Below are 19,741 nucleotides of genomic sequence, written 5' to 3'. Positions count from 1 at the left end.
GCTCCGTCGGCCTGGCTGGCTGATGCCAGCGCCAGCCGCTAGCTCCCGACATGCAGGACTTAAAGCATCTGCCAGACTGGTGCCGGCTTTTGATCAGTACCATGTTGAGCCAGAGACCTGCAGGGAAACGGCCAGGCTCCCTGGAGTCGACTAGCAGGAATCTTTCTTGCAACCTTGGGAGAGGTGCTTGAAGAATTTGAGCACAGATTTACAAGTGAGGTGCCGGCAGGGGGAAGGGGCGTGGGGGACTGCTTGACAGAGGCTGTCTTTTCAAGGCCAGGTTATTCCATCTCTGCTAAGGGAACAGACACCCTTTCCTGGCTGGTGGTTGGAGCAGGCTTTCTGGGCTCCCTTTGCACATTTTGCTGCTCTGTCCTGGGGCTCAGAGGGAGTCTTTTAGCCTCAGCTCATGCATCTGTAATACCCTGAGACCACCAGGATGGGTCCCTAGTCTCCCCTGCGTCCAGCTCCACGGTGTGGCAGTAAAACCACAGCAGGGCCATTTACAAGACACTTGATGACTCCGGCCAGTCCACTCGCCAGAGGGCCTGCAGGAGGGCTCCTGTCTTCTTAATGAGTCCTCTGGGGCCTGGGCTGCTGTCCTTAGGAAACCCAGTCCACATCCTTGGCAGATATTCAGAGTCCCCCTAAAAGCTGTGTGCTAACATGGGGAGCCCCCTCCTCCTCTGCCCCCTTCCTGGGACACCAGGCCAAGTGTTAAGCAGAGGCCCAGCCCCAGAAACAACGCGTTTTGTGTCTGACAATAGCAGCCTACGTGACTTGAAGGACTCTGCTCTTAGTAAACCAAATGCACGCCAGTTTTGCTTATTTGCTCTAACCTTCAAAGAACCCAGAGGTCCCTTCCTAGTTCAACAAATAAATCCAGTTCCACTCTAGCGGGCCTCCTGGACAAAGTTCCATTGTTACGCCTTCCGGTGGGGGGGGGGGGGGGGGGGGGGGGGGGGGGGGGGGGGGGGGGGGGGGGGGGGGGGTGGGGGGGTGGGTGGGGGGGGGGGGGGGGGGGGGGGGGGGGGGGGTGGGGGGGGGGGGGGTGGGGGGGGGGGGGGGGGGGGGGGGGGGGGGGGGGGGGGGGTGGGGGGGGGGGGGGGGGGGGGGGGGTGGGGGGGGGGGGGGGGTGGGGGGGGGGGGGGGTGGGGGGTGGGGGGGGGGGGGGGGGGGGGGGGGGGGGGGGGGGGGGGGGGGGGGGGGGGGGGGGGGGGGGGGGGGGGGGGGCTGAATGTCCACTGCTCGCTCCCTCTCGGGCACCCTAGCCCCATGCCTGTTCACCCTTCTTTCGTTTGGGGATAAATCAGCCTCCTTTTTTTGTTTTGTTTTGTTTTGCTTTAATTCTTTCCAAGGGTAAGGAATGTTGACACCCCCTGAACCATGCCTCTGATGTCTGCTTAGACTTCAGACGGCTGTATTTGAACGTGCGCTGACGCAGTCGGGCAGATTGGGTTAAACCAAATATTACAATTGCAAGAACTCATCTGGAACTAATAATTTTGAGGCCACCGAAAGTAAAAGGGCCCTGCTTTGGGGCTGGCCAGCGGCAGAGGCCAGCTCGGGCCGATGCTGCCACCTGCCGAGGGCGCCGGGAACAGGGCGCGCCGCCGCGGCCTTCCTGTTTTGTTCTGGCCCCGCTCACCGGCTCCCACGCAGACAGGTTCGCCAGCCAGCCAGACCAGGGCTATTTTAAAAGGCTAGCGCCTCTTCCCAGCCCTTGGTGTAAAGATAGCTAGTCTGGCTGTCCCGTGTCTTCGCTGAAAAAAAGACAACTTCCCAATTATAGAGCCGGGGCCGGCTACAAAGGCAGTTGCAGTCGGAGTCCGATTAAACATGTGCCCCGTGGATTACACAGATCATGTGTCAGTGGCTCGCCAAGGAGGAAGGCTCGTTTAAGTTCAGGATTTTTATTTTGCGGGGGATGAAGGGGACGTACAACTCTGGGTTATGTCGGCGCATTGCTGAACTGCGAGTCACATGCCAGATCCAGAAATGATGAAAACATCTGTTTTTGCTTTAGACCAGCGAGGCTCTGGCGGTGGGGAGGGGCGCGGGAGGGACGGGCATGGCTTTGCTCACCAGCACCATCTGCTGAGCCTGCTGTGGAAACGCGTGCGTCCTCAGCACAATGCAGGTTGCCGCTCGCCCCGGGAAGGGGGAGATCAACAGGTGGGGGTCTCTGCCCGGGCGATCACTCTCCGTGGAGGACAGCCCCGATTGTGCCCTGGGGACTGTGCAATTCCGTATTGTCTCAGAGTGTTCACAACAAAGAGCTTTGTCCCTGGGGACTGCCCCAGGGCAGAGGAGGAGGAGAGAGAAGCAGCAAATGAATTCCCAGGTTGGGAAGGAAGGAGGTAAAGGGGGAGGGGAGTAGCTCCTTGGTGGTTTGCAGACAGTAAAATTTTGCTGTTCTTTCTGGCTGAAATCTACCAGAACAAAGGAACCACGTCTCTAGGAAAACTCCCAACTGCACTTCCCCCCACCGTCCCTCTTGCCTGCGATGGTAGCTTTTCCTCAGCATGTCTGAGAATGTTCCAGTATTCACAGAGACCTTTCTGGTCAGGCAGGGCTTGACCAGCCCTTCAACGTGCAATCCTCCCAGCCTCAAGAACCCAGCGCTGGGATGGTTCTGAATCGGAGCCATACTGACAGCCAAGCCAACGGCATTCTTTCGATGCACAGCAAATATTTACTGCCTGCCTGCTAGGTGCCCGGAACTCACTCAGCACAACTATTTGTCAGACAGTTTAAAAAACAATACAAATATGTCAGAGGAAAATGTATGTTTAGTGTCAAGTGCGTGTCTGAGACAATGACAGCTCTGAGTTCAGAGGCAAGGAGAGGATTGCAGACCTCGAATCTACCTTTCCTCAGTATTTGGGGGCCAATTCTGAGAAGAAGCTGGATTCCTCCAATTACGGGTTGTGTAGTCAAATCCCCTGAGTAACTGATTTTAATCAACTTGCTTCAGCTATGACCTCCAGCCCTCTGGCGTTAAACATAAATCCTCTACAGTTCCCATCCAAACGGTATCCATTACTCACAATCAGAATTGGGTGGGGACCTAGACTCCACTCCCAGGAATCTCCCGTGGGCCAGGTACAAAATTCTGAGCTACAGCCAGATGAGCTGTGCTTCCCAGCAACACACAGAGAGGTTAATCCAAGGGAGAAAGACTTGGGTCAAATGAAAAGATCCAGGCTTGCAGACCTCATTAAGCACAGCGCCTCCCTTTACTTGTAGCTACCAAGCACACCCTCAGCTCTCTGCTGCCCACATGTGAGGTTCCCGGAAGAGCAAATACTGCTAATCCGGCCCAAAGTCAGTCTCTTCCGTAGGCTCATTTTTGTCCACTTACCTATAAACTCCCAAGTTCAAAAAGGGAACGGATCCTCTCCATTCCATCCCTTCTTCCATCTCACCCCCAGATAAGTATAGAAAGAGCTGCCATTTGCGTGGGTCTGGAAACTTGACACTAAGGACTGAGTTGGAAAAAAGCCTCCTTCCCATTTTACAGCTGGGCAAAAAATGTAAGACCCATCCCGATCCTCACAAATCTTGCCACCAGCTATATCCCCAGTGGCCACATCCATTCCCACAGGACTCACGTTCTTAAATTATTAGGGCGCAAACGAATCCCCAAGGCCATCTGCAAGTCCGTCGGTCAGTCACCTGCTCCGCTCTGATGCTGAAAGATTACTAGTTCAGGGAAACCATGCAATTCAACACAATCAACTTCACTTTTTGTTTCAGGCCTCAGAGGATTAGAACATGAGACAGCACTTTAATCTGGTTTGGTACTGGACTGATGTGGAGAGTTCTGATGAATTTTCTTTGTTTTATAAACTGAGGAAACCTTGTCACTGACCCATATTTCTTTTCTGGACTCTTCTTGACAGTTTTCCTCATTTCTATCTGGTTTTGCAACAGATCTGTGTTTGAATCTATTGAGGGCTGAAATTTTTCATGCTGCATTGACAACTCTGAGCCCAGATTTTAGGGTGTTTTGTCAACATTCAGCAAAATAAAATCTCTGAACTAGGCTCCAGCAAGAGGGTAGAAAAACTGCAGATGAAAAAATATGTGGCATGAAAATAAACTTTGGTGATTTTGTGCCTTACTAGGCCTAGGATGCCAACCTCCCAACTATTTTTCCAGGCCTATATAAGACTCTCTTTTTCCTCATTATAAAAAATAATTTCTGTTGCCCCACTTCACTCCATACATCTTGGTGTGATTCTCTTCACACAGAGAAATAACCTTTGTTCAAGGCTCTGCTCTCCTAAGCTGTGCTGAATTCTGCAAGATCACTCTCCACATACAAGATTAGCACCTCCTTTCCAGCTCCAAATAGACTATAATCCAAAAGCTGCTCTTTTAAATAGAGGTTCCTTTTATGCTTAAATTCCTAAATAAAAGAAACATCAATGCTACTGCTAGTCTCCCCAGTTAAATCCGATTTGCAAGAAATGCTGCATGCTCAAAAATCTGGGTGTGAACTGAAGTCTGGGCTGAGGCAACGTATTTGGGATTCTCCAGTCATTCTCTATCTGGAGGGCCCTCCAGTGGCCAAAATAATACCTGATATAAACAAAGACCACCAAAGCAAATGTTACAACAAAGGCAGAGGATGGACGCTAGCCTGCGTTTAGAATGCTGCGTGTGAGCCCCACATTTGCCCCTTAGAGGTGTGTCTCATTTAAAGAAAGCCAAGGCAGAATCTCAGCTCACAAAACGAAGGCATTATTTGCATTACAAAAGGAGCCTTCACTTGATTAAAAAGAGGCAGGTTTGCACTCCATTAAATGACAACTCCCCCTAATTTCTTTAAGATTCCATTGAATTTGCAGAAAAAAAAAGACTGACATACAAATTTGCAGAATGCATGTGCGGTGTAAAACAAGGTACATTTGTACTCACTCTGCACTACCTGACCTACCCCACCCACATCTCCACCTCTGAAAGCCTAATAAGCACTCTGACCATGAGACGTGGGGGAAAGTGCAGGTCAGAACCTGTGGAGGTAAGACCTGAAGGTTCAGGGCAAGTTCAAAGTGCTCGGAGCCCAGAGCTGCCCTCCTGGAGGACGGTGAGGGAAGCAACCATTTGTTCCAATACAATTTGCTCTGGACTTGAAGGATGCTGTTGGTTTTCCAGAAGGAAAGTTCCAGCTCTGCCATGTAGTGTCATCTCACGACACGCAGGCATGCCTCACTTTCCACGGGTGTAAAACGAATGGGTGGACTACACAAGCCAGATACAAAATTCTGGAACCTTGGACTCCCAGATACCGTAATGATCTTTCTTCCCTTGGAAGCACTGGGGACAAAGTGGGGAGAAAGGAGGGAAGGAAACTTTCTGCCGTTAAGTCCCTTAGGTCCTTCTGACTCTTGTTCCTGCACCTCACCCTGACTCCAGTCCTCCAACCAACCTGTGACCTGCAGCAGCACCAAATTTCAGCACCCCACCACAGACCACAGTCTTCACAGAGCCGCCGTCACCTCACTCCCCACTAGGCAGACTCCTCCTCATTCCTCATGGCCCAAGTCAAATGCCAGTCCTACCCTCAAGCATTACCAACTTTCCCAAACACTGGGCTGATTTCTTCCCCGCTTCATGTCGCCACAGCACTGTGCACCTGCCTCGGTCCCAGTGCTTGGCCATGCTGGTCCCCTCCAGCTCGAGGACTGCAGGGCAGCCCCTGCCTCCTTTCTAGCTGCATCCCCAGGGCTTAGCATGGTGCTGGGGACATGAGGTGAGTAAATGGGGAATGAAAGCAAGGGATTCCTGAGAGCAGAGCTCCTTCCATTCCCTTGGGAGATGACACAGTGGTTGGGGGCCAGCAATCCCTTCCCCAAGCCTGCTCTGACCCAGGGCCATAGGCTTCCACTGCCACATGCTAGGAGAAACAGAACAATGGTCCCTCCCTTCTGCACAGTGTGGTGGTGGTGATAGAGAGATGTCTTGTCCTCCCCATTCCTCTCTTTCAATCAAGCACCTGCCATCAGTCAGATCTCCCTTTGTGTTTTAATGATCTGTGCTAGAGACTGAATGTTTGTATCCCCCCAAAATATATAGGTTGCAGCCTGATCTCCATTGTGATGGTATAAGGAGGTGAGGCCTTTGGGAGGTGATTTGGTCAGGAGGGCAGAGCACTTATGAATGAGATTCATGTCTTTATCAAAGGGACCCCAGAGAGCTCCCTTCCCGCTTTCTCCATGTGAGGATACAGCAAGAAGTCTATGAATCAGGAAGTGGGCCCTTATCAGCCATCAGATCTGCAGGTGCCTTGATCTCAGACTTCCCAGCCACCAGAGCTGTGAGAAATACATTCCCTCTGTTAATCAGCCACCCATTCTGTGCTATTCTGTGACAGCAGCCCAAACAGACTCAGATCACCTGGGTTCTTTTTGCACTTTCAGCAGAGGCAGCAAACACTCTGGAGCAGCAAGTATCTGTCTGAAAAGTGTGCTAGTGATATGGGCCCAGCCACATCTAGTTCAGGAGAAAGGACACGTCTGAACAAGATGACGATGTTCTGAGGCAGGTGGGGGTGCAGGTGGCAGAGCAGTGAGTTCTGAGGTGGCAGAAGCCACTGAGCACACAGTACAGGCTGCAGGGCCAGCCTCCTGCTCTCCAGACACTCCTGCTTCCCCTCTGCCCACCAGACATGGCCCAGTCTTCCCCAGACTATGAGATCTTTCCCTTGATCTTTTTTTCCACATTGAACCTACTGTCCTCTTTCTCTCTTTTTGAACATTTGTAGAGATAACTCTAAAGTCATTTCTTCTCCCCACCTCTCAATCCCTGCTCATCCTCTGCTAGTCTGGTGTTGCTGCAGAGTGTTCCAAAACCCGTTTGTTGAGGACACCAATGGTTTCTTTATCTGTCAAGGGCTGCAGGAAGGATGAAGGAGGGGCATTCTCACAGGCACCACTCATAGTCTTGGCTAGGATATGCGTTCTCTCATTATCTAATTTCACCCTCACTACAACACTGTGAGTCAGGTGCGAAACCACCCTTATTTACAACCAAGGAAACTACAATGCAAAAAAGGTTAAGACACCCAGTCACATGGCCCCTGAGTCCAGATCAAGCCGAGGCCATCTGAGCCCAGAGCCCAGATGGTTAACCACATGTGATTCTGCATGGAAAATGCAAAGAAGTGTTTCTGGAACAGATGAGCTGCTCCACAGTTATCATCCCTCAGCTCCCTGTGGTATTTGAGCCGGATCCTGCCTTATCAGCTTCCTGTGCCCCTTGACATCTGAGTGCTCCTGATCTCCACCTACCTCTCTGGCCTCCCTAGCACAGCTTGTCCCAGGCTCCTGATGTTGGACATTGAAAGAGTCCCAAAAGTGTGGCTTTGAGATCTCTTCTCTTCTTGACATCCTTCTCCCAACTTTTCTCTCTACCCTCCCTCTAACTGCCACGATTCAAGATATAAATCTCTGGCAAACATCTCCAGCCTCGCTCTGCACTCCAAAAAAAACTGTCTAAACTGTCCTCCCCAACCGCCCTTCCCATGCACAATTCTCCTTCGAGCTCTGTACCTCCCCCAGCCCCCGCCTCCCCAGCACTGGTAACACCGACCATCTTCAAACATACAATGTCATTTCGTAATCTCCTGTGTTTATTGTTTGTCTCCCTCTGCTTGAGGCCAAGTTCCTTGAAGGCAGAGGTTTGTGTGTTTGTGCACTGTGGTATTCCCAGCACCTGGAGTGTGCCTGGCACATAGTCACTCAGAAATGGGAAAAAAAATAGCTGTCAACCGGTCATGCCGCCTGGAAGTGCCATAGCCCTTCAAACTCAACATTTCCAAAACAGAATTCACCACCCTTCCCAGCCCTTGTCCTCCTTCTGCCTCTCCTGTCTGGGTTCGTTCAGCCAGACCCTCAGTTTTACAGACTGGGAATGTTGAAACTGTCCTGAACCTTGCTCTGCCTTCATGCCCCTTCTTCTAGGGGCACACTGCTAGCTGCGGTGAGTTCTCTGCAGATGGTATGACCCCTGAGGTTTTGCAAAACAGTGATCTCTGTACTCAAGGAGATCCCTTACAACGTTATCAGCAAGGCATTTTCCTAGATGAAACAACTGAGGACCCATGTAAGACTAGACAATGAAATGGGCGGCACAAGCAGTGCGGTGAGTGCAGCGCAGCAAAGTCGGTCACAAGACATTGGCCTGGGCTAGGTGATCATTTTCCAAACATTGTCTTTTTTCTCCAAACACTTACAGAAGTGATATTCATCTAGCGCCTTCCAGCTTAAAAGCACTTGTACGACCGGGCACGGTGGCTCACGCCTGTAATCCCAGCACTCTGGGAGGCGAGTCCTGAGGTCAGGAGTTTGAGATCAGCCTGGCCAACATGGTGAAACCCCGGCTGTACTAAAAATACAAAAAATTAGCTGGATGTGGTGGCAGGTGCCTGTAATCCCAGCTACTTGGGAGGCTGAGGCAGGAGAATTGCTTGAACCCAGGAGGTGGAGGTTGCAGTGAGGCGAGACCACACCACTGCACTCCAGCCTGAGCAACAGAGCAAGACTCCATCTCAAAAAAAGAAAAAAAGCACTTGTATATCTACATCTTTCAAACCTTCCAACAACCCTGTGAGGTCCGCTTCCACATTATTCCATTTTATGGACAAGAGAACTAAGGCACTGAGGTACCGAGGTGATCAGGGAAATTGTCTCAGTGGTCACAAAGCCACGAAGCACTGAGGCAGGCTGATGCCTCAGCTTACACTTGCCCCCCGCACCCCACTTCAGGCTAGACCTAGCTAACCTGGCCCTCCGTAGAATCTGGCCTGTTTTGTTTTTGTTTTTTGTTTATGTTTTCTAACTTTTCATTGGTTTTACTATTATCTGCCACAGGCTGGAGGCAAAGATCACTAGTTGCCTGCTCAATATTGATTCTCCCCTTCCCTTCCAGCGCTGGAAGTGGCAATGAGCCAGGGTAAATGCACATGCTTCCCAGACTCCTTGCAGGAAGGGGTGGCCAAAGCCGCACAATCAGAAGTTGTTAGGTGGAGATTCTGGGAAGACTCTTTAAAAGGAGCCGACACAGCAGTGAGGTACTCTTACCCACCTGACCTCTTCCTCCTTCTTAATGCCTGAAACTTAGACATGATGGCTGGGATGGGAGCTCCACGCAGGCTGCAGACAAGGAGGGGATCTAAAGGGAGAAAGTCACCCTAAGGATGGTGGCGCTGAAAGATGGGAAAATCCTGGATCTTTGACGGTCAAAGCTTCTATACCAGCCCAAGATTTCTTTTACACGAAAACAAACAAACATACAACCCCAGTCTTTTGAAGCCACTGTTAAATGGGATTTAGGTTATATGCAGCTGAGCCACATACTAACTGATTCACTCTTCAAGAACAGGTTAATTAAGGCCTGGTGCAGTAGCTCACATCTATAATCCCAGCACTTTGGGAAGCTGAGGCAGGAGAAGCACTGGGGCACAGACTCTGTCTCCAAGAAAAATTTGAAAACAAATTAGCCAGGCATGGTGGCACAGCCTGTGGTCCCAGCTACCTGGGAGGCTTAGGGGGGAGGATCGTTTGAGGCTGGAAGGTCAAGGCTGCAAGTGAGCCGTGACTGCATCACTATACTCCAGCCTGGGTGACAAAGTAAGACCCCTGTCTGGAAAAGAAAAGGAAAATAAAAGAGAGGAGAATAGGTTAATTCATCTCCTCAGCCATTCAACAGATTCACTGAGTGTCAAGGATTGTTCTAGGCTCTATGGAAATAAACAAACGAGGAGCTCCAATTTAAAAGGTTCTGTGTTTTCTACTTCTTCACCCTCACTCTACCCCTAACCGCTCGGGATCCAGGGCTGACGAGCGGCAGGCTTTATTCCACAAGTTTGCTCACTCCTGGGTAAGATCAATGACCTTCACTTTTGTATTCTCCCATCAAGCTCACCTTCTCCACGGATGGGGTGACTTGTGCTCCTGAAGCGAAGAGGTCACCTTTTGTGCTGTCTCCCCGTCAGAGCCACTTCTGGTCCATGTGTCTTTGTGTGAAGAGCAACTTCACGTGACCTTGGAATGTCCTTTAAGAGTAAGCCCCCAGAGGTCGGGAGCAAGACGGCCGAATAGGAACAGCTCCAGCCTCCAGCTCCCAGCGCAAGTGACACAGAAGACGGGTGATTTCTGCATTTTCAACTGAGGTACTGGGTTCATCTCACTGGGGAGTGCCGACCAGCGAGAGCTGAAGCAGGGCGAGGCATCGCCTCACCTGGGAAGCACAAGGGGGAAGGGAATCCCTTTTCCTAGCCAAGGGAAACTGAGACACACAACACCTGGAAAACCGGGTAACTCCCACCCTAATACGGAGCTTTACCAATGGTCTTAGCAAAGAGCACACCAAGAGATTATATCCCACACCTGGCCCAGAGTGTCCCACGCCCACGGAGCCTCCCTCATTGCTACCACAGCAGTCTGAGATCTAACCGCAAGGCAGCAGCTAGGCTGGGGGAGGAGCGCCGGCCATTGCTGAGGCTTAAGTAGGTAAACAAAGCCTCCGGGAAGCTCGAACTGGGTGGAGCCTACCGCAGCTCAAGGAGGCTTGCCTGTCTCTGTAGATGCCACCTCTGGGGACAGGGCACAGTTAACAAAAAGCAGCAGAAACCTCTGCAGATGTTAATGACCCTGTCTGACAGCTTTGAAGAGAGCAGCGGATCTCCCAGCACAGAGGTTGAGGTCTGAGAACGGACAGACTGCCTGCTCAAGCGGGTCCCTGACCCGAGTAGACTAACTGGGAGACATCCCCCACTAGGTGCAGACCAACACCTCACACCTCACATGGCGGGGTACACCCCTGAGAGGAAGCTTCCAGAGCAAGAATCAGACAGCAGCACTCACTGTTCAGCAATATTCTATCTTCTGCAGCCTCTGCTGATGATACCCAGGCAAACAGGGTCTGGAGTGGACCTCAAGCAATCTCCAACAGACCTACAGCTGAGGGTCCTGACTGTTAGAAGGAAAACTAACAGGCTTTTGCAAAGGGCCCACCTTTCTGTTGTGGGAAGCTCCTGGAGGTCGCACGTGCGTCCGAGCCCAAGCCCCTCCCTCTACTCCCCTCCCCGCTTGCCCCGGAGCCGCCAAGCGGCTGGCTGCTTCTCGGCCCGCTGAGATGGCGCTCGACCGCGCAGACCAGCATCTCAGACATGTCGAAAAAGATATTTTGATTCCTAAAATAATGAGAGAAAAGGCCAAAGAGAGGTATTCTGAACAAGTTCAAGATTTTACCAAATGTTGCAAGAACTCTGGAGTTCTTATAGTAGTAAAATGCCGGAAAGAAAACTCTGCATTGAAAGAATGTCTAACTGCTTACTATAATGATCCAGCCTTTCATGAAGAATGCAAAATGGAATACCTGAAGGAAAGGGAAGAATTCAGAAAAACTGGAATTCCTGCAAAGAAAAGGCTACAGAAGCTTCCAACAAGCATGTAGGCAGATACTCAAATGACATTCAGGAACTCTAATATTCATGGAAGTCATTTTATAGTATAAATCACCTTAAATAATGAACTCAAGCATGTATGTTTGCTTTAATTATGGAAATACTGAAATAAATATTTTATTTCAAAAAGAAAAAGAAGGAAAACTAACAAACAGAAAGGACACCCATACCAAAACCCCATCAGTACGTCACCAGCATCAAAATCCAAAGGCTGATAAAACCACAAAGATGGGGAAAAAGCAGGGCAGAAAAGCTGGAAATTCAAAAAATCAGAGCACATCTCCCCCTCCAAAGGAACGCAGCTCATCACCAGCAACGGATCAAGGCTGGATGGAGAATGACTTTGACGAGTTGAGAGAAGAAGGCTTCCGTCGATCAAACTTCTCAGAGCTAAAGGAGGAACTACGTACCCAGCACAAAGAAACTAAAAATCTTGAAAGAGTAAGCCCCCAAAGGACTACTTCAGTCTGGCACTTATTCTGAAAATTTGCTACATCTTGAAAATGTGTCCATTCATTCTAACCTGTTCAATGTATCACCAAATTTTGCAGCAGTAAGAAATTTAAAGATCATGTAGCTGTATAGAACAGACTAATTGTGTGTGTGTGTGTGTATCTCATTTTCAATGAGGAGTGTGATGGTTAATTTTATATATCAATTTAACTGCCTATAAAGTGCCCAGATTAAACATTATTTCAAGGTGTGTCTGTGAGGGTATTTCCAGATGAGGTTATCACTTGACTGGTGGACTCACTAAAATAGATCCCTTCCCCAGTGAGACTGGGCATCATCCAGTCCATCAGGGGCCTGAATAGAACAAACGTGGAAGAAGGAGGGGTTTGCTCTGTTGTGCTCCCTACCTGCCTGCTTGAGCTGGAACATCTCATCTCATTGTCTCCAGTCCTTAGATTAGGATTTACACCATTAGCTCCTATGGTTCTCACCTTTTGGACTCAATTACACAACTACCTTTCCTGGGTCTTCAGCCCTCAAACAGTAGATTGTAGGACTTCTCAGCCTTCATAATTATGTGAGCCAATTCCATATATATATTTCCTAATGGTTCCACCCTAATGCAAGGAGATAGGGAAAATCACATAAATCTCTGGGCTCACTCTTCCTGTCATGGCTTGCTGCGTCTTGTAAGACATAATTACTTTGTCTTCTCCTTTCAATCTACCCCCCGACCAGAACCTCTGAATACAGGAAACACTCAAGTAAACGTCGATTCCATAAAACAGACCATCTGCTAACTAGCACAGTGGGGTTAACCCCAGGAAGGACCAGATAGATCTGGGCTCAAAACTGGATTTATCTTCTATGTAAAACTGGATGATTATATTTATTCCAAAAGAGTTTTCAAGTTTAGTGATATGGCAATGCCTGGCACATCATTGGTCCTCCATAAATGGGAGGGATCATTAGGCACTCATCCATCCATCCACCCAACAAACATTTCCAAATTAACCGTAAATTCAGAGCAGTATAGTGTCAGTGATAGACACTGGTCTTTCATTTTAGAGAACTTAGTTTTGCCATCCAAAATAGAAGTTAGGGGAAATTTTACCAGATAAGAAGGCAAAATAGATTTTCCATCAAAGGGTTCCAGTGGCCACAAATCTCTACAATAAGTGTGATTTATTTATTTATTTTGAGGCAAGGTATCACTCCACCTACTGGGCTCAAGCGATCTTCCCACCTCGGCCCCTAAGTAGCTGGGGCTACAGGCACGAGCCACCACGCTCAGCTAATTTTTGTATTTTTAGTAGAGACAGGGTTTTGCCATATTGGCCAGGCTGCTCTCGAACTCCTCACCTCAAGCAATTCACTTACCTTGGCTTCCCAAAGTGCTAGGATTACAGGCGTGAGCCACCACACCCAGCCAGTGTGATTTATTTTAGTAAGAAACCAGATCACACCTCAGGCCCTGTGTGTATATGCCATTCCTTCACACAGCCCAACTGGAGCAGAAGAGAGCTGCCCTTTCAGTGAGGGACTCAAGGATGTATTCTTCACTTTCCATCCTGCTGGTACCCCTGCTGTAGCAGTTGACAAGCAGAAGCATTCAGGGAAGGACTCCGTCTCCTGCTCTACTGTGCAGGGGATATGCTATGTTCGTATCAACAGGCCATATGGGTGTAGGATGCAGCTGCTTGCACCATTGATTCGAGGGCTGTCTAAAAGAGTCAAGGAGAAGGAATCCCACCTATGACGTTCAGAGCAAGGAGGAAGATCAACTTGTTAATTTATGGTTTAGAGACTCATTTTTAGTATGAATTACAGAGTTTAGGGTGAAATGGTGAAGATGGACATATTACCTGTGCTCCCTTTAGAAAGGGAGCTGAGAAATTCTGGAAAAACCTTAGAAGATGGGTTATTCAAAAATGTATTTTCTATGTGTGCTTTATAAACAAAAAGCTTGCCTACTTTTGTACATTTTGCTGTTATTACAATCAGCTTTTATTTCCCTAATATAAAATAACAGAATAGTGTCAGGTTACAGGAGAGTATTTGGGTACTGGGATTCTTCCATTCATCCCTTTTTCCATTTGAGGAAGAGTCTACATATAAAAACAATGGCCAAGGGGAATAAGGTACCACATTATTAATAAAATCTGGATAAACAGACAACACAACTCTTCCGCGCCAGAGAAGAAGGTTTCTCTGAGAAGTTGAGTTGCAGCCTGACTTAGGCTGGAAATCAAACGGGAGCCTACTCCCCCATCCCAGTAGAGTCACAGGGCGTACAGCACAGGCTTCACTTCAGAGCTTTTGGATTAAAACTGATCAGCTCACTGATGAGCCAAGCTCTTATGCAAGTCATTTGACATCTTTATCCTCCATTTCCTCTTTTATCATATCATTTACACTACCTACATAAGACCCAAAATGGCCTCTCGACTCTGAGGTTTCATTATTTGTTGCTCGGGAGAGCAGGAATCATGCCTGTCTTATTCCCAGCAGAAGGCACAGCATCTATTCACATAGAATCCGAATTTTACATCCTCTAGCTCTGGCATAATAATCTCTATAATCTTGGTGTGCTGCAATTTAATACTAAGGAAAACCATGTTGCCATGTAACACATTCCCATTCTGAGTTGAAATGAAGAAAGTATTCACCATCCAACACTAAATACCTCCAAAACTCCTTTCATCTCTTTTTCTTCCTCCCTCCCCATCACAGAAACCTGCAAACCGGTCCCACCACTGAGCCTTTAGCAGACTGTAGACCATCCACTACTTCTCCCCAGAGTTGACACCTCCTTGTTGGCAAGTCAGGTTCCTTTTGGCCTAAACATGCTTAATGTGACAAACATGTTTGCAACCCATCTTCTGTTTATGTGCCTATGTTGTGCTGTTTCATGTCTACGTCTGTTCTCTACTTTCACTGATGGGATGTATTGATAGCTGTTCTCTACTTTCACTGATGGGGTGTATTGATAGCTGTTCTCTACTTTCACTGATGGGATGTATTGATAGCTGTTCTCCCAATCTTGTGAGCAGCAAAACACTGAACAGTAAAAACCTGGTGAGCCAGAGACAACGAGGTGACTGGAATGAATCCTCCTGGGAACTCCGTTAGTGGAAGATGACTCAAAGCACTTGACTGTAATGATAAGAGAAGGAGACATACAGCTGGTGGTGCAGCAACAACCCCCGGGTCCACTGGTCTTCCGAGTCAGCCCGTATTAAAACTGCTCCTAGGTGCACAGGGGGAAGAAGATCCTGCTCGGCTTCTATCTGAATTCAGATTTGTCTTTGTAGTTGGAACTAAGACCTAAGAGAAGTGACAGAGGTCTGGCACACTCCCACACATGGACTTAGTCATTGTCACGGCAGAACTGTAACAGATGCCGTCACTCATACAGAACAAAGCGATAAAGGGACACATACCAAATGTTAACAGCCATTATCTCTGGGATTACCTGGAAATCTTACTTCCTTCTGGCTGCTTTCAGTTTCCAAAAATGTCTACAATGGATACAAATTCCTTCTATAATCCACCCCCAACAGAACATTACTGTATTTAAAAAGGTAAACTGGCTGGTTAAAATAAATTCCTAGTGTATACACCCAAAACTGTGCTATCAAAAGGGTTGTTTGGAGGGGTTGTGCAGTGAAGTAACTGAAAGCACTCTGGAGCCAGGTTACCTGGGTTCATATCTCAGCTCTGACACTTAGAAGCTGTTGTGACCTTGGAGAAATTTCTTAACCTTTCCGTGCTTCCATTTCTTTATAATACGAGAATAATAATACCTTCCTTAAAGGGCTGTTGTGAAGATTAAATGAGTTGACATATAAGAAGCCCTCAGAACAGTGTCTGGCAAGTAGCAATTACTTACTACTTATTACAAAATACTATTACTTATTGCTACAGTGCTGCCCTTCCTCAAGATATTTTTGGACCACCTTTTGGGAACCTAGTCATTAGTCTTAAATGCATTCTCTTGAATCACCTCAATAAGAACAAAACTTCTCCTTCGAAAATGTGCTAATTCTTAGGAGCAGTCAAGCAGTTTGGGGTCCAAAATAAGGTGTATTTAGGAAACCAACAGGTTGTTCTATTGTTGGTCATCTGCTGTCTATGGAGAATTCCATCAAACATAGCTGCAAACACACACACCACATAGTTCAGCACCATCTGGGGCTTGATCAATCCCTGGGTAACTAATAAGTTCTGCGTCTGCTAGAGAGAGGTTGAAAAACGTTTGAATTATGAAACCTCTTTGATAGATCCTGAAGGCTTTACAGATCGGCATGTAACCAAAGGGCAAATTTCATAAAAGGCTGATTTACATTTAAATCCTCGTCTTTTTTCTTCCTCAAAGTTTGCTGATGCTGAGTTTTAAGTATGAAATGTCATTGTTTTCATACAAATATTCCCAAACATTACCAATTGTCATTTTGGCATTAAACAGGGTTGCAACATTACAGTTGTAACATTAGCATTTTAAAAAGCATAACATCATTGTTCTGTAAATTGTTGCGGGCTCAAATTACCCTACACATGATCTCTTAAAATTAATGGGCCACAAGCATCAAAGCCAGTTCGGGCTGGATGGAAAGAATGGGAGCCACCTCCTTTTGCTGGGATTTTTGATGGTCTCATGCTAGCCCAATTATCACCCTAATAGAACATGTGATGATGTACCTCGCTGCATATGTAAATAAAGGTGAATAAAATATTCACTGAACGTTCCTAACCAAAGATGCAGAGAATTTTGATAAAATGTAACTGGGTTGCTGAAAAGCAAAAGAATCCTCCATGTTCCTAATTATTGAACTCTTTGCAAAAACGTTTTCCAATAAAAAAGGCTTCATTGATCTACCATCCATAGGTAATACTGTGTTCCACATAAATGGTTGTGCAAAGAAATCTAAGTATACTTCTTTATGTCTCCAAACATTGTTTTTAATCTTTCTAGGGGGAATCCTTTAAATATCACTATTACAGATCACTTAATGTTATACTGACAGGGCTAAACAGCATGACAACTAAGAGCAGGAGTTTAAGGATGCGATAAATCTAGATTATTTTGACTCTTCCACTTTAATACATGTGAGACCTTGGAGAAGTTACTCTTCTTTTAAAACAACATCTTGTTTCTTTTAAAGGAAAGATTAATACCTAAATTAGAGAAGCACTTTAAGAATTAACATATTAAATATATTAATATATATTTATATAATATATAAATATATTAATATATAATGTATAAATATATGTATTAATGATAAGAGAAGGAGACACATAGCTGGTGGTGCAGCAACAACCCCCGGTTCCTGGTCTTCCGAGTAAGCCTGTATTAAAACTGCTCCTAGGGACAAAGGGGAAGAAGATCCTGCTCGGCTTCTATCTGAATTCAGATTTGTCTTTGTAGTTGGAACTAAGACCTAAGAGAAGTGACAGAGGTCTGGCACACTCCTACACAGGGACTTAGTCATTGTCACAGCAGAACTGTAACAGATGCTGTCACTTATACAGAACAAAGTGATAAAGGGATATATATGCATATAGTTATATATGCATATATATGCATATATTTATATTATATTATATATAAATTATATATTATATATAATATATAATATATAATTTATATATTTATATATTACATATAATATATACATATATACTATATTACATATAATATACAAATATATTATATATAATATGTAAATATATGTATATATACACCTATTTTAATTCTGAAAGTGCTTCTGTGATTTAGGTATTAATCTTTCCTTTAAAAGAAAAAAGATGTTGCTTTTACATATATAACAAGATATATAAACTTTCCTATAAAAGAAAAAAGATGTTGTTTTATATATATACATATATTATATATTAATATATTTATATATTATATAAATATATAAATATATTTAATATTTTAATTCTAAAAGTGCTTCTGTGATTTAGGTATTAATCTTTCCTTTAAAAGAAAAAAGATGTTGTTTCTGTATATAACAAGATATATAAACTTTCCTATAAAAGATATTGTTTTATATATATATACACACGCACATATATATATAGAGAGAGAGAGAGAGAGTTTAGCATAGTCACTAGCAAAGAATAGGGGTTCAATGGAAGGGAATAATTATTCTAATTGGATGGGCTACTTACTGTGTAGGACTCTGGTTTTATGCTAAATATTCCCAAGAAGTATATTTGCTGGAGTTCCTTTCTCTCTCACATAGGTTTTCCAGCAGTCTAACTCCAACTCGTGGCTTCTCTTCTATTGTACTCGGAGTAGCCGCCTTTAGCAGCCTCAACCCATGTTCAATTTGCTGTGGGCTGGGGAGCCCAATAATCACAGCTGACGGATGTAGTCAGAATGTGGCTCTTAGCCAGGAAGATTCGATTCAAACTCAGTCCAAATGTATTCATTTTGCTATAGAATGTTTTCATGAGTGGGGGAGCTTACTCAACAACGGGACACGTAGAGATGAGTCAGAGTGACCGATGTGGGCAGTGCCCAAGACCTGTCCAGGGGAACCACAGTGCCTGGACTTGAAGTATTAGATCCCATTGGCAAGATCTTTTTAAATAGAAATGGATACAGGGCGTTGCAATCTGACGGTTTCCAAATACTAAGTTTATATGGAGTAGATGATTCCTGTTGCGGAGTGTCAAGCCTTTGTCCATTCATTATTTATACCACTATGCTAACCCAGAATCCTCCTACTTTTAAAATTATTTGCCCCTGCTCTCCAAGCAAGCTTCTGGTGGTGACTGGCTCCTGGGATAGATCTCCCTACGGGGAGAGAATGCACTGGTCATGTGGACATTGTAAGGGACAGGACACTTTCCCAGGGTGAATTAACAAATGGACATTATGACGTTGCAATATCAGCATCCTGAGTTTGGTTAAGGTGTGTTTGGCCATGAGAGATGAATTCACTATCATGTGTTGACAAAAATTATCTAAGCCTGAAAACCTAAGGGTGAGGCCATGACCAAGGAGACTCACCCAGGTGGTAGGTCTCCCCTTGGGATTTCGCTTGGTGCAATATGTTGGACTAATGCGTTCTCTGTGACACTGAATGGTGACATGAGGCGCTGCGGCATCGTGATTCAGAAAAGGATCTGGAATCAGAAACACCAGGGACGGGAGGCTGGTTTTGCCTTTTATGCTCTGGTTTCTCCTAAATTACTTCACTTTTCTATGCCTCCTTTTCTTCATTCACAAAACCGGATGCTAATACTTCAGGGTTTGGCTCTGGCTCAGTGTCTAAACAAAAGCAGCATACCAGAAGACCTGTTAAATTCTTAAAAACCTGCCTCCCTCCCCCACCCAGTTCCACAGCCTCCAATCCTCACTTACAGGCCCACTGGCCATTCAGCTGCTCATAAGAGGTACATGCAGCCCTCCTCACAAGACTCTCTATGGAGACCCGTGGAAGTGCTCTTAGAGACACAGCTCATCTCTACTGCTGCGCTTCCTTCTCTTAGATTTGAAAATTGCCTTCTTAGCACACTGCCTCTTAGCAAATGTAGCTACAGATTTAAGGGAGCTACTTTAGTCGTTGTTCCTACAGAATAATTCTGTTTACTTCAAAACAGCCACCACATCTCCCCCCTCCTCAGCCAACACAAAGGCATCGTGTTCTTCAAGGATCCACCATCTGAGACCAGCTTGTTAATAACAGAATTATTCCAGGCCTTAGTGTTCTCTCATCTATGAAATAAACATCCCTTTAAAACAGACCAATCAAATGGGGTTTGGAGCCTGCGTTAGCCATCTTTATTGCACTC

The 19,741-nt window shown here is 46.4% G+C and overlaps 1 protein-coding gene across 1 annotated transcript; it reads left to right on the top strand.

The window, feature by feature from the left end:
- Positions 1-11,014: 11,014 nt before the first annotated feature.
- On the top strand, positions 11,015-11,605 carry LOC126934828 (COX assembly mitochondrial protein homolog). Its single transcript, XM_050755651.1, has one exon. It carries the CDS (start codon positions 11,146-11,148, stop codon positions 11,464-11,466), a length of 321 nt encoding a protein of 106 aa, XP_050611608.1. The 5' UTR covers positions 11,015-11,145; the 3' UTR covers positions 11,467-11,605.
- Positions 11,606-19,741: the final 8,136 nt, after the last annotated feature.

This window comes from Macaca thibetana, chromosome 14, assembly GCF_024542745.1.
Source record: "Macaca thibetana thibetana isolate TM-01 chromosome 14, ASM2454274v1, whole genome shotgun sequence".
NCBI lineage: Eukaryota > Metazoa > Chordata > Mammalia > Primates > Cercopithecidae > Macaca > Macaca thibetana.
The sequence above is the reverse complement of the archived record's forward strand: the minus strand, read 5'-3'. Positions and strand labels throughout refer to the sequence as shown.